General features: G+C 38.1%; 1 protein-coding gene across 5 annotated transcripts in view; it reads left to right on the top strand.

Annotated features, from left to right (window-relative positions):
- CCDC91 (coiled-coil domain containing 91) overlaps nt 1-18912 on the top strand; it is a 662757-nt gene that overhangs the window by 296815 nt on the left and 347030 nt on the right. For all 5 annotated transcript variants that reach the window (XM_069094897.1, XM_069094893.1, XM_069094894.1 and 2 more), the window contains exons 4-6: nt 1741-1910; nt 4745-4948; nt 18177-18281. In XM_069094897.1, coding sequence (XP_068950998.1) covers nt 1741-1910; nt 4745-4948; nt 18177-18281 — 479 coding nt within the window. The remainder of the gene's footprint in view (nt 1-1740; nt 1911-4744; nt 4949-18176; nt 18282-18912) is intronic.

Here is an 18912-nt window from a genome sequence, read left to right as displayed (position 1 = left end):
ACTGTCTGTAGGACAAGAGCTCTGAAGCAGCCATGTGGCTACAGCCACCCTGCCTTAGCCACATCTCCCTCTGGGGCAGAGGCCTTATTGCACTCCTGCACTCTCTGTTCCCAAAGTCCCCGACTTCTCACTTTGTCTTTGGCATTTATGGGTTGATAATTCTGGAAATTGCCACAGATGCTGGCGGTCCTCTGTCTCGAGACATCCTTCTAGCCGCGACTGGTCAGGCTGCCCTGAGGCTAAAACCTAGGACTTAAGCAGGGCTGGGCTTGGCTCCCAGCACGCTGTGCTGGCGCTTTCCTGCCAGACTACCTCGCTGTCTTCAGTGGGAGGTTAGTTTCTCTCTGTAACTTTGTGGGTTCTGTACCTCTAAATTTTTTTTTTTAGAGTCACTTTTTACATGTTTTGGAGGAGGTGGGAACAGGAGCCACAGGGAAGTCCTGTTTCTCCTCTGCCCTCTTGGCTCTGCTCCCCCCCCCCCGAAATATTTTATAATATCTATAGTAACTGCAAATGGAATTTCCTTTTCTATCACTTGCTGTTGGGTTTTGTTAGTAATATACAGAAATGCTGATGATTTCTGTGAGTTTATTATATATACCGCAAATTTGATGAATTTTTTTATTATTTCAGGTAGTTTTTTAGTGGATTTTCTAGTGTTCTCTATGTATACCTTCATATCATCTGCAAAGAGTGATAGCTTTGTTTCTTCTTTCCTTATTCCACTTCCTTCAGTTTCTTTTTCTTTTCTTCTTGCTAAAGCTAACATTTCTTGTACAATATTGCAAAACAGTGGTGTTAATGGACATCCTTTTTTCATCCCTGATCTTATTGAAAATGCTTCTAACTTATCCCCTTTACATGTAATATTTGATAATGGTTTTAGATAGATGCTACCTATAATTTTAGGGAAGATTCCATTTATTTTTATTCTCCCTAGTGTTTTTAATAAGAATGGGTGTTGTATTTTGTCAAAAGTTTTTCTGCATCTATTGAAATAATTATATGATTTATGTTAGTTTTGCTCTTGATATGGTCAATTATGCTGATAATTTTCCTAATATTGAACCATCCCTGTATTCCTGGTATAAATCCTACTTGGTCATGGTGTATTATCCTTGAGATAAATTGGTATAATCTCTTTGCTAATATTTTATTTAAAAATTTCACTTCTTATTCATTAGGTAAATTGGTCTATAATTTTCCTTCTCTGTTTTGGTTCTTCCCAGTTTAGGTATCAACACCATATTTGTATCATAAAAAGAATTTTGTAGGACTCCTTTTTCACCTATTTTCCTTAACAGTTTATATAGAGGGGAGGCCAGGTAGCACAGCGAGTAAGAGCACCGGCTCCAGTGTTGAGAAGACCTGGAGATCGAATCCCGGGCTCAGACACTTAGCACCCACCCAGAAACACCTGGCCGTGTAACCTTGAGCAAGTTACTTAACCCCGATTGCTTTAAAAAAAAGCAGTTTATATAGTATTGGAATTTATAATGTAAATCAATAATAAGTTAATAATTTAAATAATGTATGTTGTACTTCATGTTATCAATCTCCCTTTAGTACATTTTTCATACTGTTATTCATTTTAAACTTTTAAGTATGTTTTTGTTAAGAACATTTGTTACATATATCAAAAAGTCATCCTCATTAAACATGTTTAATAGTTTGTTTATATTTATAAATGTTTATAGTTGTACCTTATTTTTTGTAATTCTTAAATTATCTTTTTATTAGTATCTGGAGTCCATATTCCCCCACCTGTGTCTCCTGAGAGCCTTCTGGATCAGTCTTTATCTTCAGCTCATCTTATCACTTCTAAGCCCATCCTTTCATCTCAGGATAGTATACTGGTTGTTCCACAAACCACCAATAATATTGTGAGTCTAGCAGTATGTAAAGATCAGGTAAGGATCTTGATTTGTTTTAGAAATCCATGTTACTACCTAAAAATCGTGTGTGTGTGTGTGTATGTGTGTGTGTGTGTGTGTGTGTGTTCCATTATCAAATTAGAGATAATCTGACTTTACCAGTCAGCTGGTAGTTGGTTTAGGTAGATAGTAAGTACTAATTTTTTTTTTAAAGAAATAGACTGTTTTTGTAGTGAACAATTAGATGGCACTGTGGATAGAGCCGCAGGCCTGGAGTCAGGAAGACCTGAGTTCAGATCCGTCCTAAGATACTAGCAGTGTGATCCTGGCCAAGCCACTTAATCATGTTTGCCTCAGTTTCCTCTTCTGTGAAATGAATGGACAGCTGGGTAGTAAAGTGAATAGACTGCTTGTCCTGAAGTCAGGAAGAAAAGAGAGCCCAAGGCTGAGGTAACTCCCTTAACCTTCTAGTGCTTCAGTGTGTCATTTATAAAATAGGAAAAAAATACTTCACTACTGCCTTCAAGGTGTTGTAAGGATAATGTGAAATCACGAGGACAAAATCTGCTTTTTAATTCTTATCATTTCACCACTTTGAATTTGAAGCTGCCTAAAGTGTTAGGTGGCAAACTGTAATACCAATCATGGCAGCACACCTGAGAATTGCTACTGTGAATAATTTTAAGGGCCTAACCGTGAAGTAGAATGAACTATTCAGCAATAAACTAAACAATGTTCGATAAAGTAAAGCATAACATTCATAGCAACATCCTTATGCAAAACATATCATTCTCTCTCTCTGTCTCTTTCTCAATCTCTCTGTATATATATATGTATATATATATAATATATATGTATATATAATATATATGCATATATACATATATACATAATTTATATATGTATCAACACTCAGTATGTCATATGGCACATAGCATATATCATTGCATTCAGTTGTATTCTCTGAAATGCTACTATCAGGGGGTGCCAGGCTAAGGTTTTCCCTAGCACAACACATCCTTAAGGGGTAGCAGAAAATACCACACCATCCACCACTAGGTTACAGTAAGAACAATCTCTTTAATAATACCAAGTGTCCAAGTCCTTTTTCATCTTTACTTGAGGTTGACTTCTGAGTCCCATGGCCTGACTGACTCTTGCCTGGATTCACACATAGGCAACTCTCTGCTCGTAATCCAGATCTCAGCTCATGGGTACTGCTCCAATCCCTGCTCCTGCCCAGCAGCAGGCTCCAGGGCCTCCTGCATGCAGTTTTTGCCTCTAGGAAAAGAAAGCTTAACAGGGAAACAGCACACACTACCAACATCACCATCTCAATTCACCTTCAAATTTCAGAGTTTCTGCATTAACAGCTTAGTTCACTTTAATGGCTCATAAAAGGGTCTTAAGCTAAGGTTCCTTCCCATGGGCAAGTTTCTGCCCTCCAGCTCTATCTGCTTTTACAATTCAGAAATTCCTTCAGCAAGTCTCTGTCATCAGAGGTCTTCTCTTTACTCTCAAGAGTCTCAGCTCTCAAAAGTCTCCTCCCAGCTCTTAGAGTTCTCCTCATTTTCTTCTCAACATTGCCTCACCTTCTCAATGCTGGCCCCATTAATGTCTCTTCTCTCACACTTCAGGCTCTCTACAGTTTTAGTTGGCATCTGATTGGCTAAAACTCACTACCCATATCTGGTTGGCTAAAACTCAATACACATACAAGTCTCTGATTGGCTAGAATTCAGTCCAACAAAAAAATCCCACTTTACTTGCAAACCACTATAATATTTTTGCCAAGAAAACCCCAGATAGTGTCACAAAGAGTTGGATACAACTGAAGCAACTGAACAACAAAAGCAACAAATTTTTGTGACAGTTATCCTATAATTACAAATCCATAGTAAGCTATAATATTTGCGAAAATCAAAATTATGGAAGTATTGGAGCAACATTATATTATAGGAAAAGATGATCTTTTGACAGGGGGCACAATCTAAAGATGAAAGTATGATTACATGTCATTTAATGAGCCTGGCCTCAAATTCAGGAAGACCAGGGTTCAAGTTTTGTCTCTTAACACAAACCCTATACAAACCATTTAACTTATCAGTTCTCTGAGGAATTTTCTAAGACTGCAAGTTGGTGAGTGAACTGTAACAATGTGTATGTTAGAATAGAAAGTTTCCTAACTGATAGTTCTCTCTTCAGTTAAAAAAAATCATAAAATATTTGTTGTTTATTAGTTTCCATTGAATTTCTAAGAATGTTTGAAAATTTCACTTTCTTAATAGCTAAGAATTTCAAATATTAAAAAAGGATTTGAAGAACGGTTCTTAAGTTTCACCTTCATAGAAATTGAGTCAATGTGTAAATTTATCTTTTTTGAGGATTGTCATAGGATTTACTTAGTGCTTAGTGTTGTGAACATTGCATAGATAGCTAAAGGAATCAAAATGAGAAAGTACATGAGACTCGTATTAATTTCCAGTGTTATAGAAGGTCTGGAAACATTGGTTTTCTGTCTCTAGAAGTTGGGAATCATTTTGAAAACATGCTGGACTTTTAGAGTCTAATTCATTTAGCTCCAGAGAAGTACATAGAAATTTTTTTTGGAAACCTCCAAAATGTGACCAATAAAATGTATTTTACCTTGCCTTTAAGAAGTTTATAAAGTATTTTTGGTTCATTGTAAACTAAGTAACAAATACTTTGGAGGAAATTTTGTCCCATTCTAAAAGATGGGCTTGTTGTACTACTTTTAGCATTTTATGAATTTACTTAAAGGGTTCCAAATGTGGTTTCTAGTGCCCTTGTTTTTATTTATTGGTACATTGTAAGCTTTTCTCCTATGATTTTTTTTTCATGTGGATTAGATTCAGCAATCAACAAATACTATTGATCCTTCAGTTTTTCCATTGGATTTAACTGATGAAAAAACTAATGAACCAGTTTCACTTGTGGATGATACTGCAGAGGATCACAAAGCTATTGAGTTAAACATGAAACTTCAACAAAAACTTGCAAACTTGGAAGTTAAACTTAAGGCTTCTGAAGAAGAAAAACTGAGAATTAAAAAGGTATGATGGCATTTTCTTGCAGAAGTTTTTGAAAATTAAAGTAACCCTACTATGATTAAAGACTTATCAGAGGAAACTAATACTGTAATTCTATGAACATGTTTTTATCCATTGAAATGACTCTGTTACCAAGGAATGACTTTGATAAGTAATTTGCAGTGTGAGAAAAGCTCATTTAGAAACTGTATATAATAAGTTTCATTATGGTTTGCTTGAACTCTTAGCTTAGGAATTCATTTTGTGATATATATATATATATATATATATATAGCTATAGATAATTTTATATATGTATATATACAAACACATGTAAGTATATATGTGTGTGCATATATGTATATATTTATATGTTTATATAACTATATGTAGTTACATATTATTCACATATACACACATAAACTATATAACTATTCCATATACTACATACATATAAGATTTATAACTTCATATAACACACATATAAGATATACTACATGCATATGATATAAACTATATACATATAGATCTATATGTGTATATATATATACACACACATATCTCTCACTGTGTGCATATATGTACATGTGCACATACCTACACATACATATACAAATTGATGCATGGTTTGTAGAAATGTTTAAGGAAAATAGGTGTGAGGCTTGCTGAGCCCTTTTCAGGGCTGCTTTTTACCTTTGGTATCCACCTGATTCACCCAACTCTCAAGTTGACTGCAAGAAGCTATAGCATGGATAGTGGCCACACCCCAGCAAAATGTTTTGTCAGACAGGCTAAATCAGGTTGAGGGTAAATGATAGGACTCCAACCCATTGGTGAGTTAAGGGGGTGTCTATCCCAAACATGTAAAGACTTCCCCTCTCCATGGAATGGGTGATTGAGAGCATTTTGTTCTGGCCTCCATGAAGGTTACTGAAGCAGATACTGTGGAATGCTTAAAGCCTGGTTAGACATTGAAGATGCCAAATCAGCCACTACATCCTAAGCCATCATCAGTCATCTTGACTTTTCTCTTGCCACTGGAATCTGCAGATGACTCTGAAAGAGAGTCTGATGACTTCACACTACTCTGCCTCAAATCCAATTCATGCACAAGTCAAAAAGTTCACCCATACTATTTTACCATTTTTACCTATGTTAAAATCCTGAGGTGACCAGCAAGTGATGAAGTGGCAGATGAGGATACACTGGGAACTGCAATCAGAACCCTTTACATATGTGGCCTAGACCCTAAGGTCATCTTTTACTGGACTGAAGTAGCAGTAGCATTCCATGGCCCCCTGGGTGTCTGAGCATCCTTTTTAAAGGACTGAATTCCTTAGGTCTTGGCATGAGGAAGGGGCTTGAAAAGATGCCCTAAAAATTGTCTGTTTCACCCAGTAGGTAGGGATCCCACTTTGTGGTCAAAACACAAAAAGATATAAAAAAGCTTTTGTGAAGATAATTCCACTCACCACTGGGACATGAAATGTGTGCACACTTTTAGACAACATGAAATCCAATAGACCCAAAAGTTGAACAGTTCTTGTGAGAGAACTCAGTGGGTATCACATCCAAATAACAGCACTGAGTGAAATAAGGCTGGCTATAGTGGCTGCAATGACAGGGAGACATGTGAAGCTGGTGTAGGTTTTGCAATCAAAACAAATCTAGTCAAACAGTTTGCATTCTTCCCAAAGGGAGTAAATGAAAGGCCCATGGCAATGTGATTAACCCTTGCAGAAAAATGACATGCCTCCATCATCAGTGCCTATGCTCCCACTATAATGAACCCTGATGAGGTCAAAGAAAAATTTTATGAAGACCTAGAAATCCTCATAATCAGTGTTCCAAAAGAAGTCAAGATTATAATTCTGGGTGACTTTAATGCCAGAGTAGACATAGACTTATCAAATATCGCAGGGAATCCTTGGGAGGACTGGAGTTGGAAACAGTAACAGCAGTGGTCACTTACTACTGAAGATTTATGCATCTCATAACTTTCTCATCACCAATGCATTTAAATACAATAAAACTTCGTCGATGTACCGTTGGCAAAAATTTAATAGATTATGTCAATGTAAGGAGAATAGATGAAAATGATGTGTGGCACAGAGTGATGGACTGATCCTAGACTTATCCTCTTGATGCTAAACATTCCATATAACAAAAGCAGTGGTCCTAAGGCAAGATGACTACCAGAAGACAATGTCCACAGTCTAGAGTGCTTCTTTAATCTGGAACAATATTGGTTTGATGAAAATGATGGAGAAATTCAGAAGCTGCTGAACAAAAATATGAGAACTCCACAGTGTTTACTAGTAGGATAGTTCATCTCTTTCTAAAAAGTACAGTGCTATCAAAAGTAAAGTATAAACAAAGCTTAGAGAGATGCGGGATTCTTGGCCCAGTAAGAAGACAGATGAAAGGCAATTTTACACAGATAGCAACAATCCAAAAATGCTTTTATGATGTCTTGAAGGCTATTTATGGACCAAAGACATGCTGTGTCTCAGTTACTCAGTGTTGCTGGAGCCACATTGATTAGTGATAAGGACATGATCCTGGAGAGTTGGGCTAAATATTTCCATAGTGTTCTCAACAGACTGTCATCAACCAATACTAAAGCCACTGACTGTTTACCTCAGGTTGAAGTCAGTCATTCTCTAGACAAACTTATAACTGAAGAATGGGGTTTGAATGCCATTAGACTCCTCTCCTATGGCAAAGTGCCTGGTACATATTCCATTCTAGTAGAGATTTACTAGGCATAGGGTCCACTGCTCATACAAAAGCTGACTAAAATATTCAAGGTTATATGGCAAGAGGAGTTTATCCCTTAGGAGTTCAAAGATGCCTCCATTGTTCATCTCTGTAAAGGAAATGGAAGTAGCTTGTTCTGTGAGAGTCATTGGGGAGTCTCTCTGCCTTAGTTATTGATGGCATGATTCTTTCTAGAGTTGTCCTTAATTGACTGATCCTTCATCTGGAAGTTGGTCATCTCCCCCAGAGCCAGTGTGGCTTCAAAAAGGGCTGAGGAAATGTCAGTATGGCATTTGCTGCCTGACAACTCCAGGAGAAATGCCAGGAAAAGAAGAGAGGATCATACACAATGTTCGTTGATTTGACCAAGACCTTTGATATGTTGTGCCTAAACCCAAATCACCCATCTCCTGATTTGAAGCCCCCCTTTAAGTCCCTTTATATATTTGTCTTTGTCTCTATCCTATACCCTGTAATAGCTTGAAATAGCTTAAGACATAGACTTGGGTATTGGCCAAGGCATAGTCCCAGGGTTATGGCACAAGTTTATCTTAAGGAGAGACCACCCTGTTCAGGTCCACTGACCAAGTAGGGTCACCACACCCTTTACCCAGAACATGACCTTTAGCCTGTGCCCTTCACCCTGTACCCTCTTCCCTGTTCTGGGGGAGAATCCCTTTTCAGGAAAAGTTACACCCTTGTACCCTTGCACCTTCTTCCCAAATTAGCCCTGAGCTATAGATCTAACCAATGGCAATTCTTGGCTTCTGTACATCATTGCTTATACTAGTTCCCCTCCCCAATTGTGGTTTTTGTAGTTTTAGCCTTTATAAGCACTGTTTGTACCCCAATTTGGGGCTGCCTGATTTGAGTTTGTACTCCATGTAGTTGGAGTGAGCAATAAATTGAGCTATGAATTCACACCCAAATTTATCTTGAACCCAAGTCTCGGCTTGCTCTTATTCTTGGCACAACAGATACTGTCAGTCATGAGAGCTTGTGGAAAATCATGGCAAAATTGGTTGCCCACAGAGATTTATCAGTACTGTATGTCAGTTTCATGACAGCATGCTGGCACGGGTTCTGGATAATGGACAATGCTTTTGTACTTTCCTAGTGTATCAGCAAGGCAATATTCACAGCACCAATGGCAACTTTGAATATGCTAGCATGGTTCTGAATAGCAAAATATAACAGACTCTCCATATATAAGAGAGAAAAAACATTTACTCTAACACCAGAAAGCCAAATCCCAATACCAGAAAACTGAATCCATCATAGCAACAAAGAAATCTATACACAGTAACACTGCAGAGAGCAACACCATTCCAAAGCCTTCCCACAAACAAACACTCACAAGCCTAGATGTTTCCTTGCCTGCTTTCTCTCTCCTCCCTGCATTATAACTGCTCTGACTTCTAGTTTCCTCTAAGTTCTCCTCCACCCTTCTTCTTCCACCTATTCAGCAAACTCCTCCCCCCACAGGATCCATGTGAGCTATTAGGGCAGGGAAGATCTTCAGATTCCCTTAGGACTATTTAAGGGGCAGGGAAGATCTTCAAATTCCCATTCCCATTACACCCAGTCCATGGTAGAATTACACAAACAGGGTTGTGTTCTTGCTTCCCTGCTTTTTAGCATGTTTTCAGAAATATGGTTGACCTCTTTCAATGAGGATGAAAATGGCATCCAAGCCTACTATTACACTGATGGTAATTTAATTTAATTTTAAGGCTGTAAGACATGACTAAAGTGGAGGGAGTGTTGGTACATGTTGGTACACATGACTTTTTGTTCACAGATGATTTTATACTCAATGCAGCCTCTATGACTGAGATGCAGTATAATATAGATTGATTCTCTGCTGCTGGTGCTAATTTTGGCCTAATAATTAATATCAAGTAAACAGATGCTTTATAATCAGCCAGCAATACACTATCTGTATTTGGAGCCATCATTTAAAGCAAATGAAAAAAAAATTTGAATGCTGTGGATAAATTCATTTACCTTGGCAATATACTTTCCAGCCATATACACATAGACAGTGTAATGGATACATGCATTGCCTGAGCTTGTTCAGTGTTTTACAGGCTCCAAAGGAAACTGTGAGAGAAAAGAGGTATTAGACTGCATGTCAAATTGAAGATCTACAGAGCTGTTGTGCTGACTTCATTGTAGTATATTTTTGAAACCTGGACATCAGTGCCATGCCAGGAAACTGAATTGCTCACATTTGAATTGTCTTAGGAAGATTCAGGTGACCACCTGCAAAATAAGATACTCAATACTGAGGTCCTTTATAGAACTGAATTGCTAAGCATCTAAACTCCGTCAGAGAGTGCACCTCCAATTGGATGACCACATTGTTCCAATGTCAAAGATATGTTTGCCAAAAAGAATATTTTTTTTACAGTCTATAAAATGTTATATTTATTACATCTGCAAACTATCTTTATATAGTCTTCTTCTATTGGTGCCCCAAGTTGCAGGGAACCGACGTTGCACTTCCCTCTGTGTTGCTTATTTGTCTTCTTCAAAGTCAGTTGGCTTCTTCCTCTTTGATTTATCAAACTCCTGAGTTCCCTAGGTATAGAGGAAGTAAAAGCCTATAAATGGGGGGGGGGCGCGACCCACAGGATGGAGTCTTGCTTCCTGCAGAACACATTCAGGATCCCCTTCATGAACTAGTTGGGGAAGGCTCTCTGCTCGAAAGGGGACATGCTGTAGGAGATGATGTGTCTGCCCCGGATCAGGTTCCCGAACTCGTGGCCCATCTTCTCGGCATCTCGGATCCCAACTTCAGGACGCTTCATCCTCCAAACAATGCAGGTCATGCCCCCCCAAAAGAATAGTCTATGGAGAGCTCCCACAAGGCAAGTGCTTGAAGGTCTGAAGAAGTGATACAAAGCTACTCTCAAGGTCTCTCTGAAGAACTTTGAAATTGATTGTGAGATATGGGAGACACTTATACAGGACAACCCAGCATGGCATGCCTACATCAAAGAAGGCCCTGTGCTCCGTGATCCAAGCAGAAATGCAGTAGCTCAAAGGAAACATGAGACGCATAAATTTAGAGACATCTCCTCCTTAAATGTTCACATGAACTATTTGTGCCTGACCTGTGGTAGAACCTTCTGAGCTCTTATAGGTCTGATCAGCCATAGTTGGAAATACTCTACCTCAATCCCAACATAGTGATGCCATTTTTGTCTTCTTTGAGAACAAAGAACATCAACCATTTATGTATAAACTAAAGATCAAGCTTAAAACTACTTAAAGGTTTTTTAAAATCCTGTATATTGTGTGTAGATGTTGCTTATGCATGGAAAATACAGCACTAGGCTGTTAAGCATCTTGGGAAATGTGAAAGTGTTAGGATCTCATGAGCCTACTTAGTTCATCAGCCTCTTTTGTAATAGAAAGTTTATCTCACCAAATTTATTTAGTGAAAAAAGAACTGGCTAAATTTATAGCACAGGTGTAGAAACCTATTTTTCTCTACTCAATGCAGAGAGTATATATGAAACTATAAGATGTTAACTGAAATGCTCTTCTGTAGTTTAATCAGGGCAGTTTTCAGTATGTTAATACATATTTTTAGTCAGAATAGCAGATATTCTGAAATATTTAAAAAAATAGAAGAAGATGATTGTTTCTTTCATGCAACAATTTGAAAGTCAAGTGAGAAAAGTGCAGGAAAAATTGAGAAGAGAAATGAGAGTGATGCAAGAAAATCATGAAAAATTGAGTCAACAGCCTGCTAAAGGATATCCAAAAAATACTGAGGAAGATAACACCTTAAAAATAGACTAACTCAAATGGCGAAAGAGGCCCCAAAAAGCCAGTGAGGAGAAGAATGCTTTAAAAAGCAAAATTGACCAAATGGGAAAGGAATTTCAAAAGCTTACTGAAGAAAATAATTCCTGCAGAATTATATAGGAGCAAATGGAAGCTAATGACTTTATGAGAAATCAAAATATTAATAAGCAGATACAAAAGAACAAAAAAATAGAAGACAGTGTAACATATCTCATTGGAAAAACCAATGACCTGGAAAATAGATCCAAGGGAGATAATTTAAAAATACTAGACTATCTAAAAGCCATCATCAAAAAAGAGCCTAGACATCAGGTTTCAAGAAATCATCAAGGAAAACTACTCTGATATTCTAGAACCTGTGGGTAAAATAGAAATTGAAAGAATCCACTGATCACCTACTGAAAAAAAAAGATTCCCAAAAGAAAATTCCTAGGAATATTATAGACAAATTCCAGAGTTCCCAGGTCAAGGAGAAAATATTACAAGCAGAGAGGAATGAAAAAATTGAGTATTGTTGAAACCTAATCTGAATAACACAAGATCAAGCAGCTTCTACATTAAAGCATTGAAGGGCTTATCATATGATATTCTTCAGGTCAAAGGAGCTGGGATTAAAACCAAGAATCACCTACCAAGCAAAACTGAGTATAATACTTCAGGGGAAAATATGGTCATTCAGTGAAATAGAGGACATTCAAGCATTCTTGATTTAAAGACCAGAGCTGAACAGAAAATTTGGCTTTCAAATATAAGAAGAAAGAGAATCATGAAAAGGTGAACAGGAAAGAGAAATCACAAGGAACTTATTAAAGTTTATCTGTTACATTCCTATGTGGAAAGATGATATTTGTAACTCATGAGTCTTTTTTCAGTATTAGGATAGTTGTAGGAAATGTGTGTATTTATGTATGTATATATGTGTGCATGTGTGTACATAGAGGGCACAAGGTGAGTTGAATATGAAGGGATGGTATCTAAAAGATAAAATTAAGAGGTAAGAGAGTTATATATTGGGAGATGGAGAAAGGGAGAGATAGAATTGGATAAATTATCTCACATAAATAAGGCAAGAAAAAGCTGTTACAATGAAGTGGAAGAGCAGGGAAGTGAAAGGGGATGAGTCAACCATGCTTTCATTGGATTTGGCTTAAGGAGGGAATAACATACACAGTTAACTGGGTATCTTACCTACAGGACAATGAGGGGGGAGAGTATAAGAAGGGGAGAGGATTGAAGGGAGGGCAGATTGGGAGAGGGGGTAATCAGAAGCAAACACTTTTCAAAAGGGACAGGGTCAAAGAGGAAAATAGAATAAATTGGGAGGGGGTGGGGTTAAATGAAGGAAATTATAGTTAGTCTTTCACAATATAGAGGCAGCTAGGTGGACCCTGGAGTCAAGAGAACCTGAGTTCAAATCTAGCCTCAGATACTTAACACATACTAGTTGTGTGTCCTTGGCAAATCATGTAACCCCAATTGCCCTGCCTTCACTCCAAAGAAAAAGACAAACAAAAATACCCAAAATTACTACTGTGGAAAAGTTTTGCATAATTACACATGTATAACCTTTATTGAATTGCTTGTCTGCTCAGTGGGAGTGGGTGAGGAGGGGTAGGGGAGAGAATCTGGAACTCAAAAGTTTTAAAACAAATGTTAAAAAATTGTTTCTAGGGGGTGGAGCCAAGATGGTGGAGTAGAAGCATGGCCTTCCAATGGCCCCGGCTTCCACCTTCCCCAATCCATGTAAAAAGGGGTCTATAAACAAACTTTGGAGCTGCAGAATCCACAAAATGACACAGAGAAGCTCAACTCCTGCTGGGGAGTGAGCCCAGCCCTATGCCAAGGCTTTAGCACCAGGGCGGGCCTGACCAGCCGCTGGCTGGACGGACTCCAGATCAGCAGCAGCTGTGGCCATTTCCAGCTTTATCAACACATAGATGCGAAGGACAAATTGAAGTGTCAGTGCAGTCTGGACTTTGGGACCAGTAAGTGGGAGTGCGTGGCTTTTGCCCCCCAGGCGAGAAGCCGCTGAGACACCAGCACATCCAGACAATGCCATGTGGCAGCTTCAGCTCCTGGCCTGCAGAGTGTAGGGGGCCCACATACCAGTCTGAGGGGTAATCGCTCTTGCTTTAAATTTCTTGTTTAATAAGTGGTGGATTGCAGTCTAGGGTGGAGGTCCTGGAATGTGTGTCCAGCTTGCCAGAGCATGTGGAGACCTAGGCACCCATCTAATACCTCTGGAAGCTGAGAAAACCCCAGCATTTGGGATGAAAGCTCCCCTGTCTGGTGGCAGAGTCCTAGTGTGGCAAAAAGCCCAGGAGTCAAGTGACTGCGGGGTGACATGACCAGGCAAAGGAAACAAAGCAGACAAGATTCCAACATTACATTCCTATTTTGGGGACAAAAAGGAGCAAAGCATGGAACAGGAGGAAAACAGTGAAGTCAGAACTCCTGCAGCAAAAGCTTCAAAGGAAAATACAAGCTGGTTACAGGCCATAGAGGACCTTAAGAAGCAGATAAGAGAAGTGGAGGAAAAATTGGGAAGAGAAATGAGAACAATGCAAGAAAATTATGAAATGAGAGTCAACAGCCTGACTGAGGAAAATAACACCTTAAAAAACAGACTGACTCAAATGGCAAAAGAGGCTCAAAAAGGCAATGAGGAGAAGAATGCCTTCAAAAGCCGAATTTGCCAGATGGAAAAAGAATCTCAAAAGCTCACTGAGCAGAGTCATTGCTTCAGAATTAGATTGGAGCAAATGGAAGCTAATGACTTTATGAGAAATCAAGATGCTGTTAAACAGATCGAAACAAATGAAAGAATAGAAGGCAATGTGAAATATCTCATGGGAAAAACCACTGACCTAGAAAATAGATCGAGGAGAGATAATTTAAAAATTTGGACTACCTGAAAGCCATGACCAAAGTAAGAACCTTGAAATCATCCTCCAGGAAGTTCTCAAAGAAAACTCCCTTGATGTTTTAGTACCAAAGGGCAAAATAGAGGTTGGAAAGAATACGCCTATCACCTCCTGAAAAAGATCGCAAAAGGAAAACTCCTAGGAATATTATAGCCAGGTTCCGGAATTTCCAGATTAAGGAGAATATTACAAGCAGCCAGGAAGAAAGAATTTGAATATTGTGGAAAAACAATCAGGATAACCCAGGATATGGCAGCTTCTACACTGAGACATCAAAGGGCTTGGAATATGATATTCCAGAGGGCAAAGGAGCTGGGATTAAAACCAAGAGTCACCTACCCAGCAAAACTGAGTATCATGTTTCAGGGGAAAATATGGTCATTCAGTGGAATAGAGGACTTTCACGCATTCTTACCAGAGTTGAATAGAAAATTTGACATTCAGAAACAAGAAGCAAAAGAAGCATGAGATGGTAAACAGGGAAAAGAAATCATAAGGAACTTATCAAAGTTGAATTATTAACATTCCTACATGAAAAAACAATAATTGTAACCTATGAAACTTTTCTCAGTAGTTGAAGGGATCAGAAATATATATATATATGAGGGTATGTGGGCATATGAATACATATGTAGATGAGTATATATATGTTTACAGGCATACATAGATAGAGGGCACAGGACCAATTTAACAGGAAGGGATGATACTTAAAAGGTGAAATTAAGAGGTGGGAGGAATATAATGAGAGGAGATGGGGAGAGACAGATTAGCGTAAACTATCTCATACAGAACAGGCAAGGGAAAATGTTTACAATGTAGGGGAAGAAAAGGAAGGCAAAAGGGAATGAGTCAACCTTATTCCCATTGAATTTGGCTTGAGGAGTGAATGAAACACACACTAAATAGGGTATCTCACCTTCTAGGAGAGTAGGGGGGGAAGGGGATGAGAGGGGGCAACGATGGAAGGGAGGGCAGGCTGGAGCGGAAGGAAGTTGGAAGCACCCACTTTTGAAAAGGGACTGGATCAAAGTAGAGAATAGAACAAGTGGGAGGTGGGATAGGAGGGAGGGAAATATAGTCAGTGTTTTACAATATATCTGCTATATTATTGTTTTGCATTAGCCGCACATGTACAACCTATACTGAACTGCTTATCTTCCCAAAAGGGTGGGTGACAAGGAAGGAAGGGAATGAATCTGGAATTGAAAGTTTTTAAATCAAATATTCAAATATATATGTATGTATATATATGTTTCTATATATATGTATATATATATATGTTCTATTATTAATACCATCTTACATGTAATTGGGAAATAAGATATACAGGCAGTGGGGTGTGGAGATCCACTGGAAAAGTCGAAAGTGGTATGGGAGAAAATATGGGAGTAGATTGGAGGAGAGGATATCCTGTGTGACTACTATTTTGGGGTGGTGGGTAGGGAAAAAATGGGGAGAAAATTTTTTAACTCAAAATCTGGCGGAAGTGAATGATGTAAATCAGAAGTTAATAAAGCATTTAAAAAATTGTTTCTACATGCAACCTGGGAAATAATATATTGTAATAGTAATGGCATTTAAAGATTCCCTTGTATTGGCTTGGTTTTTGGTTTGATTGTGTTAAAACCCAGAGCTTGTTAATCCCACCTGTGAGATGGACTTGTTGATGTGAAAAGAGAGTCCTGAACTGGGAGGAGCTGGTGATGTAGATTTGGAGAGACACAAGAGAGAAGTAGAAGAACTTTTTGGAAGCAGCATCCTCATGGAGTCAGAGAGAGACTGAGAGGATTGCTGAGGGCCACTTTGATTGCCCTGGCCTTTTGAGACCTGCCCCCAGAGCTGCCAAGGACTGAGGAGACATGGCTGTTTTGCTGGTACTTTGTCTGTCTGTTTTGATGTTGTTTTGCCAGATTTGTCCACTGGTGAAAGACAGTCCTGTTATTGAAGAAGTCCTGGAACCTGGCTGTTGGTTAAGAGCTAATGAGACTGTCCTGCAGAGAGAAAGTGAATACTGTCCACTGGTGAAGGACAGTGCTGTTGTTGCAGGGGTCTGGGAACATTTCTGTTGGTTCAGAGCTACTAAGACTGTCCTGCAGACAGAGAGTGAATACTGTCCACTGGTGAAGGACAGTGCTGTTGTTGCAGGAGTCTGGGAACCTTTCTGTTGGTTCAGAAGCCCTGAAGAAGGATTTTCTTGTTGTATGTTTACAGAAATCCTGGGAGAGGGTTTTGTTAATGTTTTCAGGGGTCCTAGGACTGTTCTGCTGACAGAGGATGAATTAATGAAGAGACTGGCAATGTATCTTGTGGCCTTGATAAGCTTTGTCTCCCCAGGAACAAAGATTGCTGAGAACTTGCCTCCTGTCAAGATGAAGAAAAGACCTCCATTTGGGTATTAAGTGCTGTGCTTAAACTTGTTGTAACTCTAGGGTAGATTCAATTGTGATATAAGGGTGGGGAACTTTTGACCTTTTTGTGTTCTATGATTGAACAGATGAATGTACTTTACTTATGATTGGAAACTAATCTCCATTTGAGAAGAGGGGCTTTGTGATGGACTAAATGAAGGTGCAGCCTAGGGGTGGAGTAGTATTCAGAACAGGGACTTTGTAATTGATTGAATGAATGGAAGGTCCTGGGGTGGGGTAGTACTTTTTATTTAATCTCACTTAATAAATGCCTTATTTTGAATGATGTCATATTTTGATCTTCTCTGTTCTTAATTTGTCACTGAATAAAATGGAGAGCACTTATGCTGGTATTTTGAACCTTGGGAAGTTGCCTTTCCTTGGCATTACATTACATATATGAAGGCAGTGGGCTATAGAAATCCATCTTGCCCTACAAGAAAGTGGAAAGGGGGCAAGTTAGAAAAGGGGGCACATAAGAGAGGGCAGCCTGGGGGGAAGAAATAATCAGTATGCTTACCATCTTTGGGTGGGTATAGTGGAGAGATGAGGAAAAAATTTGGAACTCAAAATCTTGTGGAAATGAATGTTGAAAACTTAAATAAACATTTAAACAGTAAAATTTAAAAAATGTTATCCACATCTAGAGGGAGAACTGATAGACTATGAGTGCAGACTGAAGCATTTTTCAGTTCCTTTTTCTTTTTCTAATATGGCTATTATAGAAATATGTTTTGTGTAATTTAGCATGTGTAATGGGGATCATATTGCTTCAGTTCTCAAAGGGTTGGGGAAGAAAAATGAATGTTATAAAATAAATATAAAAAATAAAAAGAATGCTGCTAAAGATGGAAAAAAATTATTAACTTTCTGATAATACTTATTAAATGCTTAAGAAATGTATCAATAAAAAAAGCAATTAAAGGGTGGCTAGGTGGCACAGTGAATAGAGCACAGGCCCTGGAGTCAGGAGGACCTTAGTTCAAATTCGGCTTCAGACACTTAACACAGAAACTAGTTGTGTGACCTTGGCCAAGTCAACCCCAATTGCCCTCCAAAAAGCAAAAAAAAAAGTATCATTACTGCAATAAATAGGTACCATGTCCAGGGCATCATGTCCTGGGAGGGTGTCTTTGAATATAAAATGTCATCATGTGTCTTTGAATATGAAAAGGCTTTGTAAATAGAAATTTTGGTTCCATATATAAAATCTAGTTTGATATATCTTATTCAGTTAACCTATGTACAAGATTCTGCATTATTTTGGCTAAAAAATAATTTAGAGTGAATTTTGACAGTTTCCACTGTAAAATCTGGTTACCCTCTGCTTTTTTCCTTTAGGATTTAGAAACATTGGTGGAAAAACATAGAATCCTAGAAAAAGATTTCCTAAAAGAAAAAGAAGATGAAGCAATTTTTCTGCAGGATAAATACAAAATGCTTCAGGTAAACTCACTTTTTATTATTTAAGTATCATAATTTTAATGAAATGATTTGAGGTCTCATCTTAAAAAGTGCTCATTAAATACTGAAAGGTAATAATTAAAATGCAAAGTTAAGATTTCCATCAGTAATTATCAATAAATTGTTAAAATGGCAGGTAAAGATGTTCTATATAGAATAAACTCTAAATGTCCATTAGATTAGAGGCTAGGAGTTTGTTAATCCAATGATACAAGAAATTTGCTAGAAAAAGTCCTACTCTGATTTAAATATATAAGGGTACTGAAGTTGATTGACCCATTAAATAGCCATTCAATAAGCACATTTAAATTTAATAAATATTTATTAAATATGCCAATGATTTTTTATATTTTATTTTTTTAACTTCTGATTTACATCATTCATTTCTGTCAGATTTTGAGTTACAAACTTTCTCCTGGTTTTTCCCCTACCCACTGCTCCAAAATAGCAGTCTCACAGTATATCCCCTCCTCCAATCTTCTGTCTCCCATATCTTCTCCCATTCTCCCTTTGACTATTCCAGTAGGGTATGGTGGATCTCTATGCCTCAGTGCTTGTATACCTTATTTCCCAATTACATGTAAAATAGCATTAATAATAGTATATATATATA

Source organism: Petaurus breviceps, unplaced genomic scaffold (assembly GCF_028583685.1).
Source record: "Petaurus breviceps papuanus isolate PSGF00001 unplaced genomic scaffold, PetGlider_PUasm1.0 221, whole genome shotgun sequence".
NCBI lineage: Eukaryota > Metazoa > Chordata > Mammalia > Diprotodontia > Petauridae > Petaurus > Petaurus breviceps.
Note: the sequence above shows the minus strand (reverse complement) of the source record. Positions and strands in the feature narration are given on the sequence as shown.